Below are 19096 nucleotides of genomic sequence, written 5' to 3'. Positions count from 1 at the left end.
ATACTAAACCATGAAAAACATTAAATTACTTATTACACAGCCTAATTTTTTTGCATCATATCCTTATGTTTTCTCTATGATAGCCTAATTATTAAACATCATTTCCTTATGTTTTCTCTATTATAGCCTAATTATTATGCATCATATTCCTATGGTTTCTCTACGGCAGCCTAGTTATTACACATTATATCCTTATGTTTTCTCTATGATAGCCTAATTATTGCACATCATATCATTATGGTTTCTCTCTATGATAGCCTATTTATTGCACATCATATTCCTATGTTTTCTCTCTATGCTAGCCTAATTATTACGCATCATATCTTTATGGTTTCTCTATGATAGCATAATTATTACGCATCATATCATTATGGTTTCTCTATGATAGCATAATTATTACACATCATATTTTATGGTTTCTCTCTATAATAGCCTAATTATTACGCATCCTATCATTATGGTTTCTCTCTGTGATAGCCTATTTATTAAACATCATATTTTTATGGTTTCTCTCTATGCTAGCCTAATTATTACGCATTATATCATTATGGTTTCTCTATGATAGCATAATTATTACACTTCATATCATTATGGTTTCTTTATGATAACCTAATTATTACACAACATATCCTTGTGGTTTCTCTATGATAGCTTTATTATTACACATTATATCCTTGTGGTTTGTCTATGATAGCTTTATTATTACACATTATATCCTTATGGTTTGTCTATGATAGCTTTATTATTACACATTATATCCTTGTGGTTTGTCTATGATAGCTTTATTATTACACATTATATCCTTGTGGTTTGTCTATGATAGCTTTATTATTACACATTATATCCTTGTGGTTTGTCTATGATAGCTTTATTATTACACATTATATCCTTGTGGTTTGTCTATGATAGCTTTATTATTACACATTATATCCTTGTGGTTTGTCTATGATAGCTTTATTATTACACATTATATCCTTATGGTTTTTCTCTATGATAAACAAATTATTACACATCATACCCTTATGGTTTCTCTCTATGATAAACAAATTATTACACATCATACCCTTATGGCTTTTCTCTATGATAAACAAATTATTACACATCATACCCTTATGGCTTTTCTCTATGATAAACAAATTATTACACATCATACCCTTATGGTTTCTCTCTATGATAAACAAATTATTACACATCATACCCTTATGGCTTTTCTCTATGATAAACAAATTATTACACATCATACCCTTATGGTTTCTCTCTATGATAGCCTAATTCTTACACATCATACCCTTATGGTTTCTCTCTATGATAGCCTAATTCTTACACATCATACCCTTATGGTTTCTCTCTATGATAAACAAATTATTACACATCATACCCTTATGGCTTTTCTCTATGATAAACAAATTATTACACATCATACCCTTATGGTTTCTCTCTATGATAGCCTAATTCTTACACATCATACCCTTATGGTTTCTCTCTATGATAGCCTAATTCTTACACATCATACCCTTATGGTTTCTCTCTATGATAAACAAATTATTACACATCATACCCTTATGGCTTTTCTCTATGATAAACAAATTATTACACATCATACCCTTATGGTTTCTCTCTATGATAAACAAATTATTACACATCATACCCTTATGGCTTTTCTCTATGATAAACAAATTATTACACATCATACCCTTATGGCTTTTCTCTATGATAAACAAATTATTACACATCATACCCTTATGGTTTCTCTCTATGATAAACAAATTATTACACATCATACCCTTATGGCTTTTCTCTATGATAAACAAATTATTACACATCATACCCTTATGGTTTCTCTCTATGATAGCCTAATTCTTACACATCATACCCTTATGGTTTCTCTCTATGATAAACAAATTATTACAAAACATATCCTTATGGTTTGCCTAATTATAACATATGCTTATAGTTTTGCTTTGCTATTTTATTGATTACACATCAAACTTTCATTGTTTATTTATATCGTATTGATCTCACTTAGCGTCCTGCTGATTTTGCTTTTTTTTCAAACAATATCCTACTGCTTTTACTTTTTCTGCTAATGTCCATTGATTGTTTTCTGCTTTCACTTCATTTCACATTGTTTTGCTGTTGATTGTGCATGATATCCTGCTTCTTTATACTGATATCATGCCGATTACACATTTGTATTGTGATTTTTGTATTTTTATTTAATTTTTTAATTTTTTTTGTTCTCCTTTTTTCACTCAGATCCCCCCACCACCACCACCACCACCACCACCACCACCATTCCACCTCCCAAAACTACCTCCACCACAAACTCCACCTCCCTCATCACCCCAGGTATGGTACCCTCATTATATGTCTGACACAGGAATGAATGGTGGCTTTATGCTTAGCTTAATACTGCTTTACTGCCAAGTAACATTGAGGTTGAGGGGTTTTAGGACAGGGTTTCTGGTTTATATTTCTTTTTACAAACAATATTTGAAATAAGCTCCAGGATTGTTATTACTATTATTAGAGGCAATATTTACAATATCCAACTATATATCCAGCACATAACTATCCCCATCCTAGGTATACAGCCCCTTATCTATAGCTTTCCCTCATTTATATTTACAGCCCAATAACAATACAAATCACTCCGCAATATCTTTATCTCTGCTATATATACAGCCCTATAGCTATAGCTATCTCTCATCTATATATACAGCCCCATAGCTATATCTGTCCCTCATATATATACAGCCCCATAGCTATACCTATCCCATATATATATATATATATATATATATATATATATACAGCCCCCTAGCTATACCTATCCCACACACACACACACATATATATATATATATATATATATATACACACACATATTTATATATACAGCCCCATAGCTACATCTGTCCTTCATGTATATATATATATATATATATATATAGCCCCTAGCCCCCTAGCTATACCTATCCCACACACACACATATATATATATATATATATATACACACATATTTATATATACAGCCCCATAGCTATATCTGTCCTTCATTTATATATACAGCCCCATAGCTATACCTATATATATATATATATATATATATATATATATATAGGATAAGTAGATCAATAAAGGAAAATTTCTACCGGAATATCTTATACTAGCTCCAAACATTAGACTTTTCCATGGTAAGCATCCCCGGAATCAGCCCAATCTCCAATACACAATCGATAATATCCTGGGTAAATGGGACCCAACGATCCCTCACATTGCATGGTTACCGATTACTCTGATGCAGTTATGGTACTCACTCAGCCTTCCTTTCGGCCTTACCACATACTGCTCTATCTGATCCTCTGCTGTGCTCTCCCGTGTATGTGAAAGTCTGTGGGGACAGTGTGTCCATCCAGGCAAACGCTGATGACGTCACTCACTCAGCTCCGTATTCCCCTCTGTTCAGGTGGTGAGGTAGACGGCAAATTAATTAAGCCAGCCGTATAGCGATCTCCATTGCCAATGCTTAATAGAAATTCCAAGAGAACAAGATGGCTCAAAATCCAAGTGCTTTATTCCAAAAATCAGGGACAACATAAAAACATTCGCCTAGATTTAGAGTTCTGCGTTAGCCGGCAAAAGCAGTGTTAAGGGCTCCTAACGCTGCTTTTGGCCGCTCGCTGGTATTTAGAGTCAGCCAGGAAAGGGTCTAACGCTCACTTTCAAGCCGCGACTTTTCCATACCGCAGATCCCCTTACACCAATTGCGTATCCTATCTTTTCAATGGGATCTTCCTAACGCTGGTATTTAGAGTCTTGGCTGAAGTGAGCGGTAGAGCCTCTACCGACAAGACTCCAGCCGCAGAAAAAAGTCAGTAGTCAAGAGCTTTCTGGGCTAACGCCGTTTTATAAAGCTCTTAACTACTGTGCTCTAAAGTACACTAACACCCATAAACTACCTATGTACCCCTAAACCGAGGTCCCCCCACATCGCCGCCACTATAATAAATATTTTTAACCCCTAATCTGCCGACCGCACACCGCCGCCACCTACATAATATTTATTAACCCCTAATTTGCCCCCCCCCAATGTTGCCGCTACCTACCTACACTTATTAACCCCTAATCTGCCGACCGGACCTCGGCTCTATTCTAATAAATGTATTAACCCCTAAACCGCCGCACTCCCGCCTCACACCCACTTTAATAAATAGTATTAACCCCTAATCTGCCCTCCCTAACATCACCGCCACCTAACTTCAAGTATTAACCCCTAATCTGCCGACCGGACCTCGCCACTACTATAATAAATGTATTAACCCCTAAAGCTAAGCCTAACCCTAACACCCCCCTAAGTTAAATATAATTTTAATCTAACGAAATAAATTAAATATTATTAACTAAAGTATTCCTATTTAAAGCTAAATACTTACCTGTAAAATAAACCCTAATATAGCTACAATATAACGAATAATTATATTGTAGCTATTTTAGGATTTATATTTATTTTACAGGCAACTTTGTATTTAGTTTAACTAGGTACAATAGTTATTTACTATTTAATAGCTACCTAGTTAAAATAATTACAAAATTACCTGTAAAATAAATCCTAACCTAAGTTACAATTAAACCTAACACTACACTATCAATAAATAAATTACCTACAATTAAATAAAATAAACTAAATTACAAAAACAAACACTAAATTGCAAAAAATAATAAAAGATTACAAGATTTTTAAGCTAATTACACCTACTCTAAGCCCCCTAATAAAATAACAAAGCCCCCCAAAATAAAAAAAATTCCCTACCCTAATCTAAATTAAAAAAGTTAACAGCTCTATTACCAGCCCTTAAAAGGGCTTTTTGCGAGGCATGCCCCAAAGAAATCAGCTCTTTTGCCTGTAAAAAAAGACACAATACCACCCCCCCAACATTACAACCCACCACCCACATACCCCTACTCTAACCCAAACCCCCCTTAAATAAACCTAACACTACCCCCCTGAAGATCTCCCTACCTTGAGTCGTGTTCACCCAGCCAGGCACCGATGGACCAAAAGAGGACATCCGGAGCGGCAGAAGTCTTCATCCTATCTGGGCAGAAGAGGACATCCGGACCGGCAGACATCTTCATCCAAGTGGCATCTTCTATCTTCATCCATCCGGAGCAGAACCATCTTCTTCCAGCCGACGCGGATACATCCTTCTTCCCCGACGCCTACTCGCCGAATGAAGGTTCCTTTAAATGACGTCATCCAAGATGGCGTCCCTCGAATTCCGATTGGCTGATAGGATTCTATTAGCCAATCGGAATTAAGGTAGGAAAAATCTGATTGGCTGATTGAATCAGCCAATCAGATTCAAGTTCAATCCGATTGGCTGATCCAATCAGGCAATCAGATTGAGCTTGCATTCTATTGGCTGATCGGAACAGCCAATAGAATGCGAGCTCAATCTGATTGGCTGATTGGATCAGCCAATCGGATTTAACTTGAATCTGATTGGCTGATTCAATCAGCCAATCAGAATTTTCCTACCTTAATTCCGATTGACTGATAAAATCCTATCAGTCAATCGGAATTCGAGGGACGCCATCTTGGATGACGTCATTTAAAGGAACCTTCATTCGGCGAGTAGGCGTCGGGGAAGAAGGATGGATCCGTGTTGGCTGGAAGAAGATGGCTCCGCTCCGGATGGATGAAGATAGAAGATGCCACTTGGATGAAGATGTCTGCCGCTCCGGATGTCCTCTTCTGCCCGGATAGGATGAAGACTTCTGCCGCTCCGGATGTCCTCTTTTGGTCCATTGGTGACCGGCTGGGTGAAAACGACTCAAGGTAGGGAGATCTTCAGGGGGGTAGTGTTAGGTTTATTTAAGGGGGTTTGGGTTAGAGTAGAGGTATGTGGGTGGTGGGTTGTAATGTTGGGGGGTGGTATTGTGGGTTTTTTTACAGGCAAAGGAGCTGATTTCTTTGGGGCATGCCCCGCAAAAAGCCCTTTTAAGGGCTAGTAATAGAGCTGTTAACTTTTTTAATTTAGATTAGGGTAGGGAATTTTTTTTTATTTTGGGGGGCTTTGTTATTTTATTAGGGGGCTTAGAGTAGGTGTAATTAGCTTAAAATTCTTGTAATCTTTTTTTATATTTTGTAATTTAGTGTTTGTTTTTTTTGTAATTTAGTTTAGTTTATTTAATTGTAGGTAATTGTAGGTACTTCTAGTTAATTTATTTAATTTATTTATTCATAGTGTAGTGTTTAATTGTAACTTAGGTTAGGATTTATTTTACAGGTAATGTTGTAATTATTTTAACTAGGTAGCTATTAAATAGTAAATAACTATTTAATAGCTATTGTACCTAGTTAAACTAAATACAAAGTTGCCTGTAAAATAAATATAAATCCTAAAATAGCTACAATATAATTATTCGTTATATTGTAGCTATATTAGGGTTTATTTTACAGGTAAGTATTTAGCTTTAAATAGGAATACTTTAGTTAATAATATTTAATTTATTTTGTTAGATTAAAATTATATTTAACTTAGGGGGGTGTTATGGTTAGGGTTAGACTTAGCTTTAGGGGTTAATACATTTATTATAGTAGCGGCGAGGTCCGGTCGGCAGATTAGGGGTTAATACTTGAAGTTAGGTGGCGGGGATGTTAGGGAGGGCAGATTAGGGGTTAATACTATTTATTATAGTGTTTGTGAGGCGGGAGTGCGGCGGTTTAGGGGTTAATATATTTATTAGAGTAGCGGCGAGGTCCGGTCGGCAGATTAGGGGTTAATAAGTGTAGGTAAGGTAGCGGCGACGTGGGGGCAGATTAGGGGTTAATAAATATAATATAGGTGTCGGCGATGTTAGGGGCAGCAGATTGGGGTACATAGGTATAATGTAGGTTGCGGCGGTTTAGGGGTTAATAATATAATGCAGGTGTCAGCGATAGCGGGGGGTGGCAGATTAGGGGTTAAGAAGTTTAAGGTTAGGGGTGTTTAGATTCGGGGTTCATGTTAGGGTGTTAGGTGCAGACTTAGAAACTGTTTCCCCATAGGAAACAATGGGGCTGCGTTAGGAGCTGAACGCTGCTTTTTTCAAGCCCAAACTGCCCCATTGTTTCCTATGGGGGAATCGTGCACGAGCACGTTTTTCCAGCTAGCCGCTACCGTAAGCAACGCTGGTATTGAGGGTTGAAGTGGCGGTAAATTCGGCTCAAAGCTCCCTTTTCTGAGCCTAACGCAGGCCCTTCAAAGAACTCTAAATACCAGCGTTGTCTTAAGTGTGCGCTGGAAAAAAAAGCAGCGTTAGCTACGCGGGTCTTTACCGACAAAACTCTAAATCTAGGCGATTGTTATTTCAGCAACTTGTAGGCAAAACAGCACTACTAAAAAGGAAAGAAAGGTAAGACTGCAGGCGGGTCGTCTGCTTACGCGTTTCAGCTTCCTGCCTTAATCATAGACCTTATTGACCTGTAACAACCTGCACTTTAAATATCCAATCTCTACATTTCATTGGTCCTACAGTCTCGCCTAGTACCCAATCAGACTTGTATTGAGAAAGTGACAGGTGATGCATACTTACTAACAATGATATCCGTTTCCCCTAAGTTATATATTTACTATTCACTTTTAAACCTTCAAAATTAAAAAGTTTATAGAGGGGATATTGCCCCTACATTCTATTTGCATACAATGAATTAGTATATATACATACAAGAAAAGGGGAAAAAGAAAAGAAAATATATTGATAAATAAAAAGGCAAAAAGAAAAGTATAGTAATAAAGGTAAAGAAAAAAGAAAAAATGAAAAACAAAATCTACAGTTATTAAGAGGTAATTTAACCTCAGTACATGGATTATTAGCCCAAAGTATTATCTATCCCAAGGGTATATTTAGCAATCCTTAAAAGACTGCTACTTGTAGAATAATAGTAATGTAAGCTAAAGTAAGCTAAACTCTAACAGATACTATTATATGGTTAAATAGTTGATACTAGGATCTAACTTACAAATAACAATGTATCTAATTCTAGTGAAGTCCATAATAAATACACGGCATAGAATGTTTTTGGGTATATGTATATAGTTATGTTACCAGAAATTAATTACATCTGTTTCTATGTTCATGCCTAAGGGTTGTCTGGTTGCTATGGTATAAATCCTGTAGGCCTCCTTTTTGTGGAGCTGCCGCAATCTATCACCACCCCTAGGTCGTTTGCGTATCTGGTCTATAACCATCCATGAGAATGTACTCATGTCTTTATCATGCATATCCACAAAATGCTTGGCTGCCCCTGTGGCATGGCTATCATGCTCTATGTCGTTTATGTGTGCATGTATCCGCTCTCGTGCCTCCCTTGAGGTGCATCCAACATATTGTTTTTTACATGATGACCACGTGATCACATAAATCACATAATTTGATCTGCAGTTAGTGCAATGATAATGGGAAAATACCTTTTGTGTCACATTTGACTGGAATATTTTACCAACCGTCACATAGCTGCATGCTTTACAAGTTCTTCTGCCACATTTAATTTGTCCCTTGATGGTTAGCCAGCTACTTTTGGGGGCTGGATTTCTAAGCATTGATGGCAAAACCATATTACCAATAGTTATATTTCTGCGTGATACACAGAAACAACCATTCTTAACCTCATCTTTGAGGTCGTCATCTGCCAATAGAATGGGGAGATTCTTACGTATTATGTTACAGACTGCATAATATTGGGAGCTATACGTGGTAACAAAGGTAGGTTTGTCTTTGCGTTCTTCCCTTTTTTGGTTTGTCATCTATTAGGGTAGATCTTTCTTGTGACTTTAAATTCTTTTTGAATTGCACCTTGGTCATATCTCCTGTCAAGGAATCTTGACCTCAAATACTTATTTTCATGCAAGAAACTGTCATCATTGGAGCAATTCCTTCTGAGACGTAGGAATTTACCCTTAGCTATGCCATAGCTTATGTGGTTAAGATGGCAGCTTCCTGCATGTAAGAGCGCATTTGATGAGATTGTTTTCCTATAGAGTGTGGTCTCTATTTTCCTGGTTCTAGGGTTACCTATTAATGTTACATCCAAATATGGTATCCGTTCCCTGTCAAAGGATGTAGTAAATTCTAAACCTACCAGATTATTATTCAAAAAATCATCAAATTCTTTACTACTCGCTTCAGACCCTTGCCAGATAAATAGCAGGTCATTGATAAATCTTTTGTAACCCACAATTAATTCTGAGAATGGGTTGATGTCTGCATACACATGGGTAAGCTCCCACCAGCCCGTAAAAATATTTGCATAAGCTGGGGCAAATTTCGCTCTGAGAAATGAGGGTAACTTATATACTATGGGTTGTAACAAAGACTCTAACCAATTTGACAAATTCTCAAAAAGGGATCCAATCCCTGAGACTATAGGGTGACCTCTAACTTGTGTTAGTGTTTTATGTACCTTCGGGAGGTGGTGAAAGATAGGTACTACTGGTTTCTCCACATATAGGTAATTAAAAGTGTTATCATCAAAGATACCCATATATTTGCCATCATCTAGCAGGTCGTATAGTTGGGCTCCATATGCAGTTGTGGGATCACCTGAAAGTTTAGTGTACACTAAAATATCATTCAGCTGTCTTTCTGCCTCTGATATATAATAGGCTCTGTCCAACACTACAATGGAACCACCCTTATCGGACTGCTTAATGGTTATGTCCTCTCTCTGTTGTAGCTTACTTAATGCCTGTTTCTGTTCTTGTGAGAGATTGTTAACTTGTTTAATATTTTTCGAACTTAAAACTTTTAAGTCCTCCTCTACCCTCTTATGAAAGGATTCTAGTGCATGACCCCTGATCTGTGTGGGGTAGAAAATGGATTTTGGCTAATATCTATCTGTATGTCTGTATCTACACTCTCCATCTCAAGTGAGTGCAGGAACAGATAAGCCTTAGCCTCCATTAAGTTACAATAATCATATTGAGGACTAGTGTCCTTTGGAACAACAGTTTCTTGTATTGGGGTGGGATTATGTTTGTAATACTTTTTAATGGTTAAACCTCTAATGAATCTGTTCGGCCCCATTATGGTTTAAAAAATATTAAACTGTGTAGTAGGCACAAAATTAAGGCCTAAGCTAAGGACTGAAACCTCAGCAGCTGTTAAAGGTATCTTTGATAGATTTATGACATTTGTTCCCTGTATTTGTTCCAACCCCTCCTCAGGGGGTACTGGTCTCTCTGAAGTCCCTGATGTGTAGTAGAGGGTTGTGTCATTATCCCTCATCTTCCTATATTTCCTCCTCTGCCTCCTCCTCTTTTTTTATGTTGTACTAAGAGAAAATCCTGGTTACCCTGTACACTGGCAATGTTTGGTGATACTGACTGGCTCTGCTTGTACTTGTTACCCTTCTGTAATTCTATCTGGCCTGCTGCTTTTTGCCTGACCACAGGCTCTATGTACTCTGTCGCTGGCACCTGTACTATGCTATTATCACTAGTATTAGCTAATGATACTGACTGAGATTTAACAGCTACAGTCATTGTGTCAGTCCTTGTATCATCCTCTGATGATTGTTCTCCTGACCAGTAGTACCTATTTTTCACCACCTCCCGAAGGTACATAAAACACTAACGCAAGTTAGAGGTCGCCTTATAGTCTCAGGAATTGGATCCATGAGAATTTGTCAAATTGGTTAGAGTCTTTGTTACAACCCATAGTATATAAGTTACCCTCATTTCTTAGGAATACTAAACATCTATTGAGATTATTAGAGGATACTACATGGGATGAAACTATGGGGTGGCTAACTGTGGATGTGGTAGGTCTTTACTCTGCTATCCCACATGATAAAGGTATAATAGCGGTACAGTTTATGATATGCAAGTTGACGAATTACTCTACTGAGCTGATTGAGAACAAGTTTTAAAAAATTTTGCTAACCCATAATTATTTTAAGTTTGGGGTTACATTTTATTTACAATAACAAGTAACAGCTATAAGAGCGAAATTTGCCCCAGCTTATGCGAATATTTTTATGGGCTGGTGGGAGCTTACCCATGTGTATGCAGACGTCAACCCATTCTCAGAATTAATTGTGAGTTACAAAAGATATATCAATGAACTGCTATTTATCTGGCAAGGGTCTGAAGTGTGTAGTAAAGAATTTGTTGATTTTTTGAATAACAATCTGGTAGATTAAGAATATACTACATCCTTTGACAGGGAACGGATACCATATTTGGATGTAACATTAATAGGTAACCCTAGAACCAGGAAAATAGAGACCACACTCTATAGGAAAACAATCTCATCAAATGCGCTCTTACATGCAGGAAGCTGCCATCCTAAGCACGTGAGCTATGGCATAGCTAAGGGTAAATTCCTACGTCTCAGAAGGAATTGCTCCAATGATGACAGTTTCTTGCATGAAAATAAGTATTTGAGGTCAAGATTCCTTGACAGGAGATATGACCAAGGTGCAATTCAAAAAGAATTTAAAGTCACAAGAAAGATCTACCCTAATAGATGACAAACCAAAAAAGGGAAGAACGCAAAGACAAACCTACCTTTGTTACCACGTATAGCTCCCAATATTATGCAGTCTGTAACATAATACGTAAGAATCTCCCCATTCTATTGGCAGATGACAACCTCAAAGATGAGGTTAAGAATGGTTGTTTCTCCAACATAGGTGTGTCCGGTCCACGGCGTCATCCTTACTTGTGGGATATTCTCTTCCCCAACAGGAAATGGCAAAGAGCCCAGCAAAGCTGGTCACATGATCCCTCCTAGGCTCCGCCTTCCCCAGTCATTCTCTTTGCCGTTGTACAGGCAACATCTCCACGGAGATGGCTTAGAGTTTTTTGGTGTTTAACTGTAGTTTTTATTATTCAATCAAGAGTTTGTTATTTTAAAATAGTGCTGGTATGTACTATTTACTCTGAAACAGAAAAGAGATGAAGATTTCTGTTTGTAAGAGGAAAATGATTTTAGCAACCGTTACTAAAATCGATGGCTGTTTCCACACAGGACTGTTGAGAGGAATTAACTTCAGTTGGGGGAAACAGTGAGCAGACTTTTGCTGCTTGAGGTATGACACATTTCTAACAAGACGATGTAATGCTGGAAGCTGTCATTTTCCCTATGGGATCCGGTAAGCCATTTTTATTACATAAAGAAAAAAAGGGCTTCACAAGGGCTTTTAAGACTGTAGACATTTTCTGGGCTAAAACGATTGATATATAAGCATATTTTATACTTCATAGCTTTGAGGAATTATTTTATTCTTGGGAATTATGTAAAATAACCGGCAGGCACTGTATTGGACACCTTATTCTCTAGGGGCTTTCCCTAATCATAGGCAGAGCCTCATTTTCGCGCCTCTATTGCGCACTTGTTTTTGGGAAGCATGACATGCAGATGCATGTGTGAGGAGCTCTGATACATAGAAAAGACTTTCTGAAGGCGTCATTTGGTATCGTATTCCCCTTTGGGCTTGGTTGGGTCTCAGCAAAGCAGATACCAGGGACTGTAAAGGGGTTAAATATAAAAACGGCTCCGGTTCCGTTATTTTAAGGGTTAAAGCTTTCAAATTTGGTGTGCAATATTTTTAAGGCTTTAAGACACTGTGGTGAAATTTTGGTGAATTTTGAACAATTCCTTCATACTTTTTCACATTTGCAGTAATAAAGTGTGTTCAGTTTAAAATTTAAAGTGACAGTAACGGTTTTATTTTAAAACGTTTTTTGTACTTTGTTATCAAGTTTATGCCTGTTTAACATGTCTGAACTACCAGATAGACTGTGTTCTGTATGTGGGGAAGCCAAGGTTCCTTCTCATTTAAATAGATGTGATTTATGTGACACAAAATTTAGAGAAAATGATGCCCAAGATGATTCCTCAAGTGAGGGGAGTAAGCATGGTACTGCATCATCCCCTCCTTCGTCTACACCAGTCTTGCCCACACAGGAGGCCCCTAGTACATCTAGTGCGCCAATACTCCTTACTATGCAACAATTAACGGCTGTAATGGATAATTCTATCAAAAACATTTTAGCCAAAATGCCCACTTATCAGCGAAAGCGCGACTGCTCTGTTTTAGAAAATACTGAAGAGCATGAGGACGCTGATGATATTGGTTCTGAAGTGCCCCTACACCAGTCTGAGGGGGCCAGGGAGGTTTTGTCTGAGGGAGAAATTTCAGATTCAGGGAAAATTTCTCAACAAGCTGAACCTGATGTGATTACATTTAAATTTAAATTGGAACATCTCCGCGCCCTGCTTAAGGAGGTGTTATCTACTCTGGATGATTGTGAGAATTTGGTCATTCCAGAGAAATTATGTAAAATGGACAAGTTCCTAGAGGTCCCGGGGCCCCCCGAAGCTTTTCCTATACCCAAGCGGGTGGCGGACATTGTAAATAAAGAATGGGAAAGGCCCGGCATACCTTTCGTCCCTCCCCCTATATTTAAGAAATTGTTTCCTATGGTCGACCCCAGAAAGGACTTATGGCAGACAGTCCCCAAGGTCGAGGGGGCGGTTTCTACTCTAAACAAACGCACCACTATACCCATAGAAGATAGTTGTGCTTTCAAAGATCCTATGGATAAAAAATTAGAGGGTTTGCTTAAAAAGATGTTTGTTCAGCAAGGTTACCTTCTACAACCAATTTCATGCATTGTTCCTGTCACTACAGCAGCGTGTTTCTGGTTCGATGAACTAGAAAAGGCGCTCAATAAAGATTCTTCTTATGAGGAGATTTTGGACAGAATTCATGCTCTCAAATTGGCTAACTCTTTCACCCTAGACGCCACTTTGCAATTGGCTAGATTAGCGGCGAAAAATTCTGGGTTTGCTATTGTGGCGCGCAGAGCGCTTTGGCTAAAATCTTGGTCAGCGGATGCGTCTTCCAAGAACAAATTGCTTAACATTCCTTTCAAGGGGAAAACGCTGTTTGGCCCTGACTTGAAAGAGATTATTTCTGATATCACTGGGGGCAAGGGCCACGCCCTTCCTCAGGATAGGTCTTTCAAAGCCAAAAATAAACCTAATTTTCGTCCCTTTCGCAGAAACGGACCAGCCCCAAGTGCTACGTCCTCTAAGCAAGAGGGTAATACTTCTCAAGCCAAGCCAGCCTGGAGGCCAATGCAAGGCTGGAACAAAGGTAAGCAGGCCAAGAAACCTGCCACTGCTACCAAGACAGCATGAGATGTTGGCCCCCGATCCGGGACCGGATCTGGTGGGGGGCAGACTCTCTCTCTTCGCTCAGGCTTGGGCAAGAGATGTTCTGGATCCTTGGGCGCTAGAAATAGTCTCCCAAGGTTATCTTCTGGAATTCAAGGGGCTTCCCCCAAGGGGGAGGTTCCACAGGTCTCAATTGTCTTCAGACCACATAAAAAAACAGGCATTCTTACATTGTGTAGAAGACCTGTTAAAAATGGGAGTGATTCATCCTGTTCCATTAGGAGAACAAGGGATGGGGTTCTACTCCAATCTGTTCGTAGTTCCCAAAAAAGAGGGAACATTCAGACCAATCCTAGATCTCAAGATCCTAAACAAGTTTCTCAAGGTTCCATCGTTCAAAATGGAAACCATTCGAACAATTCTTCCTTCCATCCAGGAAGGTCAATTCATGACCACGGTGGATTTAAAGGATGCGTATCTACATATTCCTATCCACAAGGAACATCATCGGTTCCTAAGGTTCGCATTTCTGGACAAGCATTACCAGTTTGTGGCACTTCCGTTCGGATTAGCCACTGCTCCAAGAATTTTCACAAAGGTACTAGGGTCCCTTCTAGCGGTGCTAAGACCAAGGGGCATTGCAGTAGTACCTTACTTGGACGACATACTGATTCAAGCGTCGTCCCTTCCACAAGCAAAGGCTCACACGGACATTGTCCTGGCCTTTCTCAGATCTCACGGGTGGAAAGTGAACGTAGAAAAAAGTTCTCTATCTCCGTCAACAAGGGTTCCCTTCTTGGGAACAATAATAGACTCCTTAGAGATGAGGATTTTTCTGACAGAGGCCAGAAAATCAAAACTTCTAAACTCTTGTCAAATACTTCATTCTGTTCCTCTTCCTTCCATAGCGCAGTGCATGGAAGTAATAGGTTTGATGGTAGCGGCAATGGACATAGTTCCTTTTGCGCGAATTCATCTAAGACCATTACAACTGTGCATGCTCAGTCAGTGGAATGGGGACTATACAGACTTGTCTCCGACGATACAAGTAGATCAGAGGACCAGAGATTCACTCCGTTGGTGGCTGTCCCTGGACAACCTGTCACAGGGGATGAGCTTCCGCAGACCAGAGTGGGTCATTGTCACGACCGACGCCAGTCTGGTGGGCTGGGGCGCGGTCTGGGGACCCCTGAAAGCTCAGGGTCTTTGGTCTCGGGAAGAATCTCTTCTCCCGATAAATATTCTGGAACTGAGAGCGATATTCAATGCTCTCAAGGCTTGGCCTCAGCTAGCAAAGACCAAGTTCATAAGGTTTCAATCAGACAACATGACGACTGTTGCGTACATCAACCATCAGGGGGGAACAAGGAGTTCCCTGGCGATGGAAGAAGTGACCAAAATCATTCAATGGGCGGAGACGCACTCCTGCCACTTGTCTGCAATCCACATCCCAGGAGTGGAAAATTGGGAAGCGGATTCGTCAGACATTTCATCCGGGGGAGTGGGAACTCCATCCGGAAATCTTTGCCCAAATTACTCAATTGTGGGGCATTCCAGACATGGATCTGATGGCCTCTCATCAGAACTTCAAGGTTCCTTGCTACGGGTCCAGATCCAGGGATCCCAAGGCGACTCTAGTAGATGCACTAGTAGCACCTTGGACCTTCAAACTAGCTTATGTATTCCCGCCGTTTCCTCTCATCCCCAGGCTGGTAGCCAGGATCAATCAGGAGAGGGCATCAGTGATCTTGATAGCTCCTGCGTGGCCACGCAGGACTTGGTATGCAGACCTGGTGAATATGTCATCGGCTCCACCATGGAAGCTACCTTTGAGACGAGACCTTCTTGTTCAAGGTCCGTTCGAACATCCGAATCTGGTCTCACTCCAACTGACTGCTTGGAGATTGAACGCTTGATCTTATCAAAGCGAGGGTTCTCAGATTCTGTCATTGATACTCTTGTTCAGGCCAGAAAGCCTGTAACTAGAAAAATCTACCACAAAATATGGAAAAAATATATCTGTTGGTGTGAATCTAAAGGATTCCCTTGGCACAAGATAAAAATTCCTAAGATTCTATCCTTTCTTCAAGAAGGTTTGGAGAAAGGATTATCTGCAAGTTCTTTGAAGGGACAGATTTCTGCCTTGTCTGTGTTACTTCACAAAAAGCTGGCAGCTGTGCCAGATGTTCAAGCCTTTGTTCAGGCTCTGGTTAGAATCAAGCCTGTTTACAAACCTTTGACTCCTCCTTGGAGTCTCAATTTAGTTCTTTCAGTTCTTCAGGGGGTTCCGTTTGAACCCTTACATTCCGTTGATATTAAGTTATTATCTTGGAAAGTTTTGTTTTTGGTTGCAATTTCTTCTGCTAGAAGAGTTTCAGAATTATCTGCTCTGCAGTGTTCTCCTCCTTATCTGGTGTTCCATGCAGATAAGGTGGTTTTGCGTACTAAACCTGGTTTTCTTCCGAAAGTTGTTTCTAACAAAAACATTAACCAGGAGATAGTCGTGCCTTCTTTGTGTCCGAATCCAGTTTCAAAGAAGGAACGTTTGTTGCACAATTTGGATGTAGTTCGTGCTCTAAAATTCTATTTAGATGCTACAAAGGATTTTAGACAAACATCTTCCTTGTTTGTTGTTTATTCTGGTAAAAGGAGAGGTCAAAAAGCAACTTCTATCTCTCTCTCTTTTTGGCTTAAAAGCATCATCAGATTGGCTTACGAGACTGCCGGACGGCAGCCTCCTGAAAGAATCACAGCTCATTCCACTAGGGCTGTGGCTTCCACATGGGCCTTCAAGAACGAGGCTTCTGTTGATCAGATATGTAAGGCAGCGACTTGGTCTTCACTGCACACTTTTACTAAATTTTACAAATTTGATACTTTTGCTTCTTCTGAGGCTATTTTTGGGAGAAAGGTTTTGCAAGCCGTGGTGCCTTCCATCTAGGTGACCTGATTTGCTCCCTCCCTTCATCCGTGTCCTAAAGCTTTGGTATTGGTTCCCACAAGTAAGGATGACGCCGTGGACCGGACACACCTATGTTGGAGAAAACAGAATTTATGTTTACCTGATAAATTACTTTCTCCAACGGTGTGTCCGGTCCACGGCCCGCCCTGGTTTTTTAATCAGGTCTGATAATTTATTTTCTTTAACTACAGTCACCACGGTATCATATGATTTCTCCTATGCAAATATTCCTCCTTTACGTCGGTCGAATGACTGGGGAAGGCGGAGCCTAGGAGGGATCATGTGACCAGCTTTGCTGGGCTCTTTGCCATTTCCTGTTGGGGAAGAGAATATCCCACAAGTAAGGATGACGCCGTGGACCGGACACACCGTTGGAGAAAGTAATTTATCAGGTAAACATAAATTCTGTTTTCTGTGTATCACGCAGAAATATAACTATTGGTAATATGTTTTTGCCGTCAATGCTTAGAAATCCAGCCCCCAAAAGTAGCTGGCTAACCATCAAGGGACAAATTAAATGTGGCAGAAGCACTTGTAAAGATATACCATTATCAGTGCACTAACTGCAGATCAAATGATGTGATTTATGTGATCACGTGGTCATGTAAAAAATATGTTCGATGCACCTCAAGGGAGGCACGAGAGCGGATACATGCACACATAAACGACATAGAGCATGATAGCCATGCCACAGGGGTAGCCAAGCATTTTGTGGATATGCATGATAAAGACATGAGTACATTCTCATGGATGGTTATAGACCAGATACGCAAACGACCTAGGAATTGTGATAGATTGCGTCAGCTCCGCAAAAAGGAGGCCTACAGGATTTATACCATAGCAACCAGACAACCCTTAGGCATGAACATAGAAACAGATGTAATTAATTTCTGATAACATAACTATATACATATACCCAAAAACATTCTATGCCGTGTATTTATTATGGACTTCACTAGAATTAGATACATTGTTATTTGTAAGTTAGATCCTAGTATCAACTATTTAACCATATAATAGTATCTGTTAGAGTTTAGCTTACTTTAGCTTACATTACTATTATTCTACAAGTAGCAGTCTTTTAATGATTGATAAATATTCCCTTGGATAGATAATACTTTGGGCTAATAATACATGTACTGAGGTTAAATTACCTCTTAATAACTGTATATATGAATTTTTTTTCTTTTTTCTTTACATTTATTACTGTTTTTCTTTTTATGTTTTACTTTTTTCCTTTTTATTTATCAATATATTTTCTTTTTTTTTTTCTTTTTCCTCTATTCTTATGTGCATATGTACTAATTCATTGTATGTAAATAGAATACAGGGGCAATATCCCCTCTATATACTTTTTAATTTTGAAGGTTTAAAGGGGAATAGTAAATATATAACTTAGGGGAAACAGATATCATTGTTAGTAAGTATGCATCACCTGCCACTTTCTAAATACAAGTCTGATTGGGTACTAGGCGAGACTGCAGGACCAATGAAATGTAGAGATTGGATATTTAAAGTGCAGGTTGTTACAGGTCAATAAGGTCTATGATTAAGGCAGAAAGCTAAAACGCGTAAGCCAGACAACCCGCTTGCAGTCTTACCTTTCTTTCCTTTTTAGTAGTTCTGTTTTGCCTACAAGTTGCTGAAATAACGATGTTTTTATGTTGTCACTGATTTTTGAAATAAAGCACTTGGATTTTGAGCCGTCTTGTTCTCTTGGAATTTATATATATATATATATATATATATATATATATATACAGGCAGTCCCCGGGTTACGAACATCTGACTTACGTACAACTCGCACTTACGAACGGAGCCGTTCACATGTTTGAGCTAGTATTATCGCCTGTAAATCAAGCCCCACAAGTCTATCATGTAGTGTCTCCCTTGTCTGGAATACAGTCCACACACCAAGTAAGGAAATATTCTCTTGGTTTGTCGTTACTGAGGCCAATCCT

At 39.1% G+C, this 19096-nt stretch overlaps 1 protein-coding gene across 3 annotated transcripts in view; it reads left to right on the top strand.

Moving 5' to 3' along the window:
• CADM1 (cell adhesion molecule 1) overlaps positions 1–19096 on the top strand; it is a 636874-nt gene that overhangs the window by 528675 nt on the left and 89103 nt on the right. For all 3 annotated transcript variants that reach the window (XM_053691376.1, XM_053691375.1, XM_053691374.1), the window contains exon 9: positions 2257–2349. In XM_053691376.1, coding sequence (XP_053547351.1) covers positions 2257–2349 — 93 coding nt within the window. The remainder of the gene's footprint in view (positions 1–2256; positions 2350–19096) is intronic.

The sequence above is a fragment of the Bombina bombina genome, chromosome 8 (genome assembly GCF_027579735.1).
Source record: "Bombina bombina isolate aBomBom1 chromosome 8, aBomBom1.pri, whole genome shotgun sequence".
Taxonomy (NCBI): Eukaryota; Metazoa; Chordata; class Amphibia; order Anura; family Bombinatoridae; genus Bombina; species Bombina bombina.
This window is presented reverse-complemented; position numbering and strand designations above follow the sequence as displayed.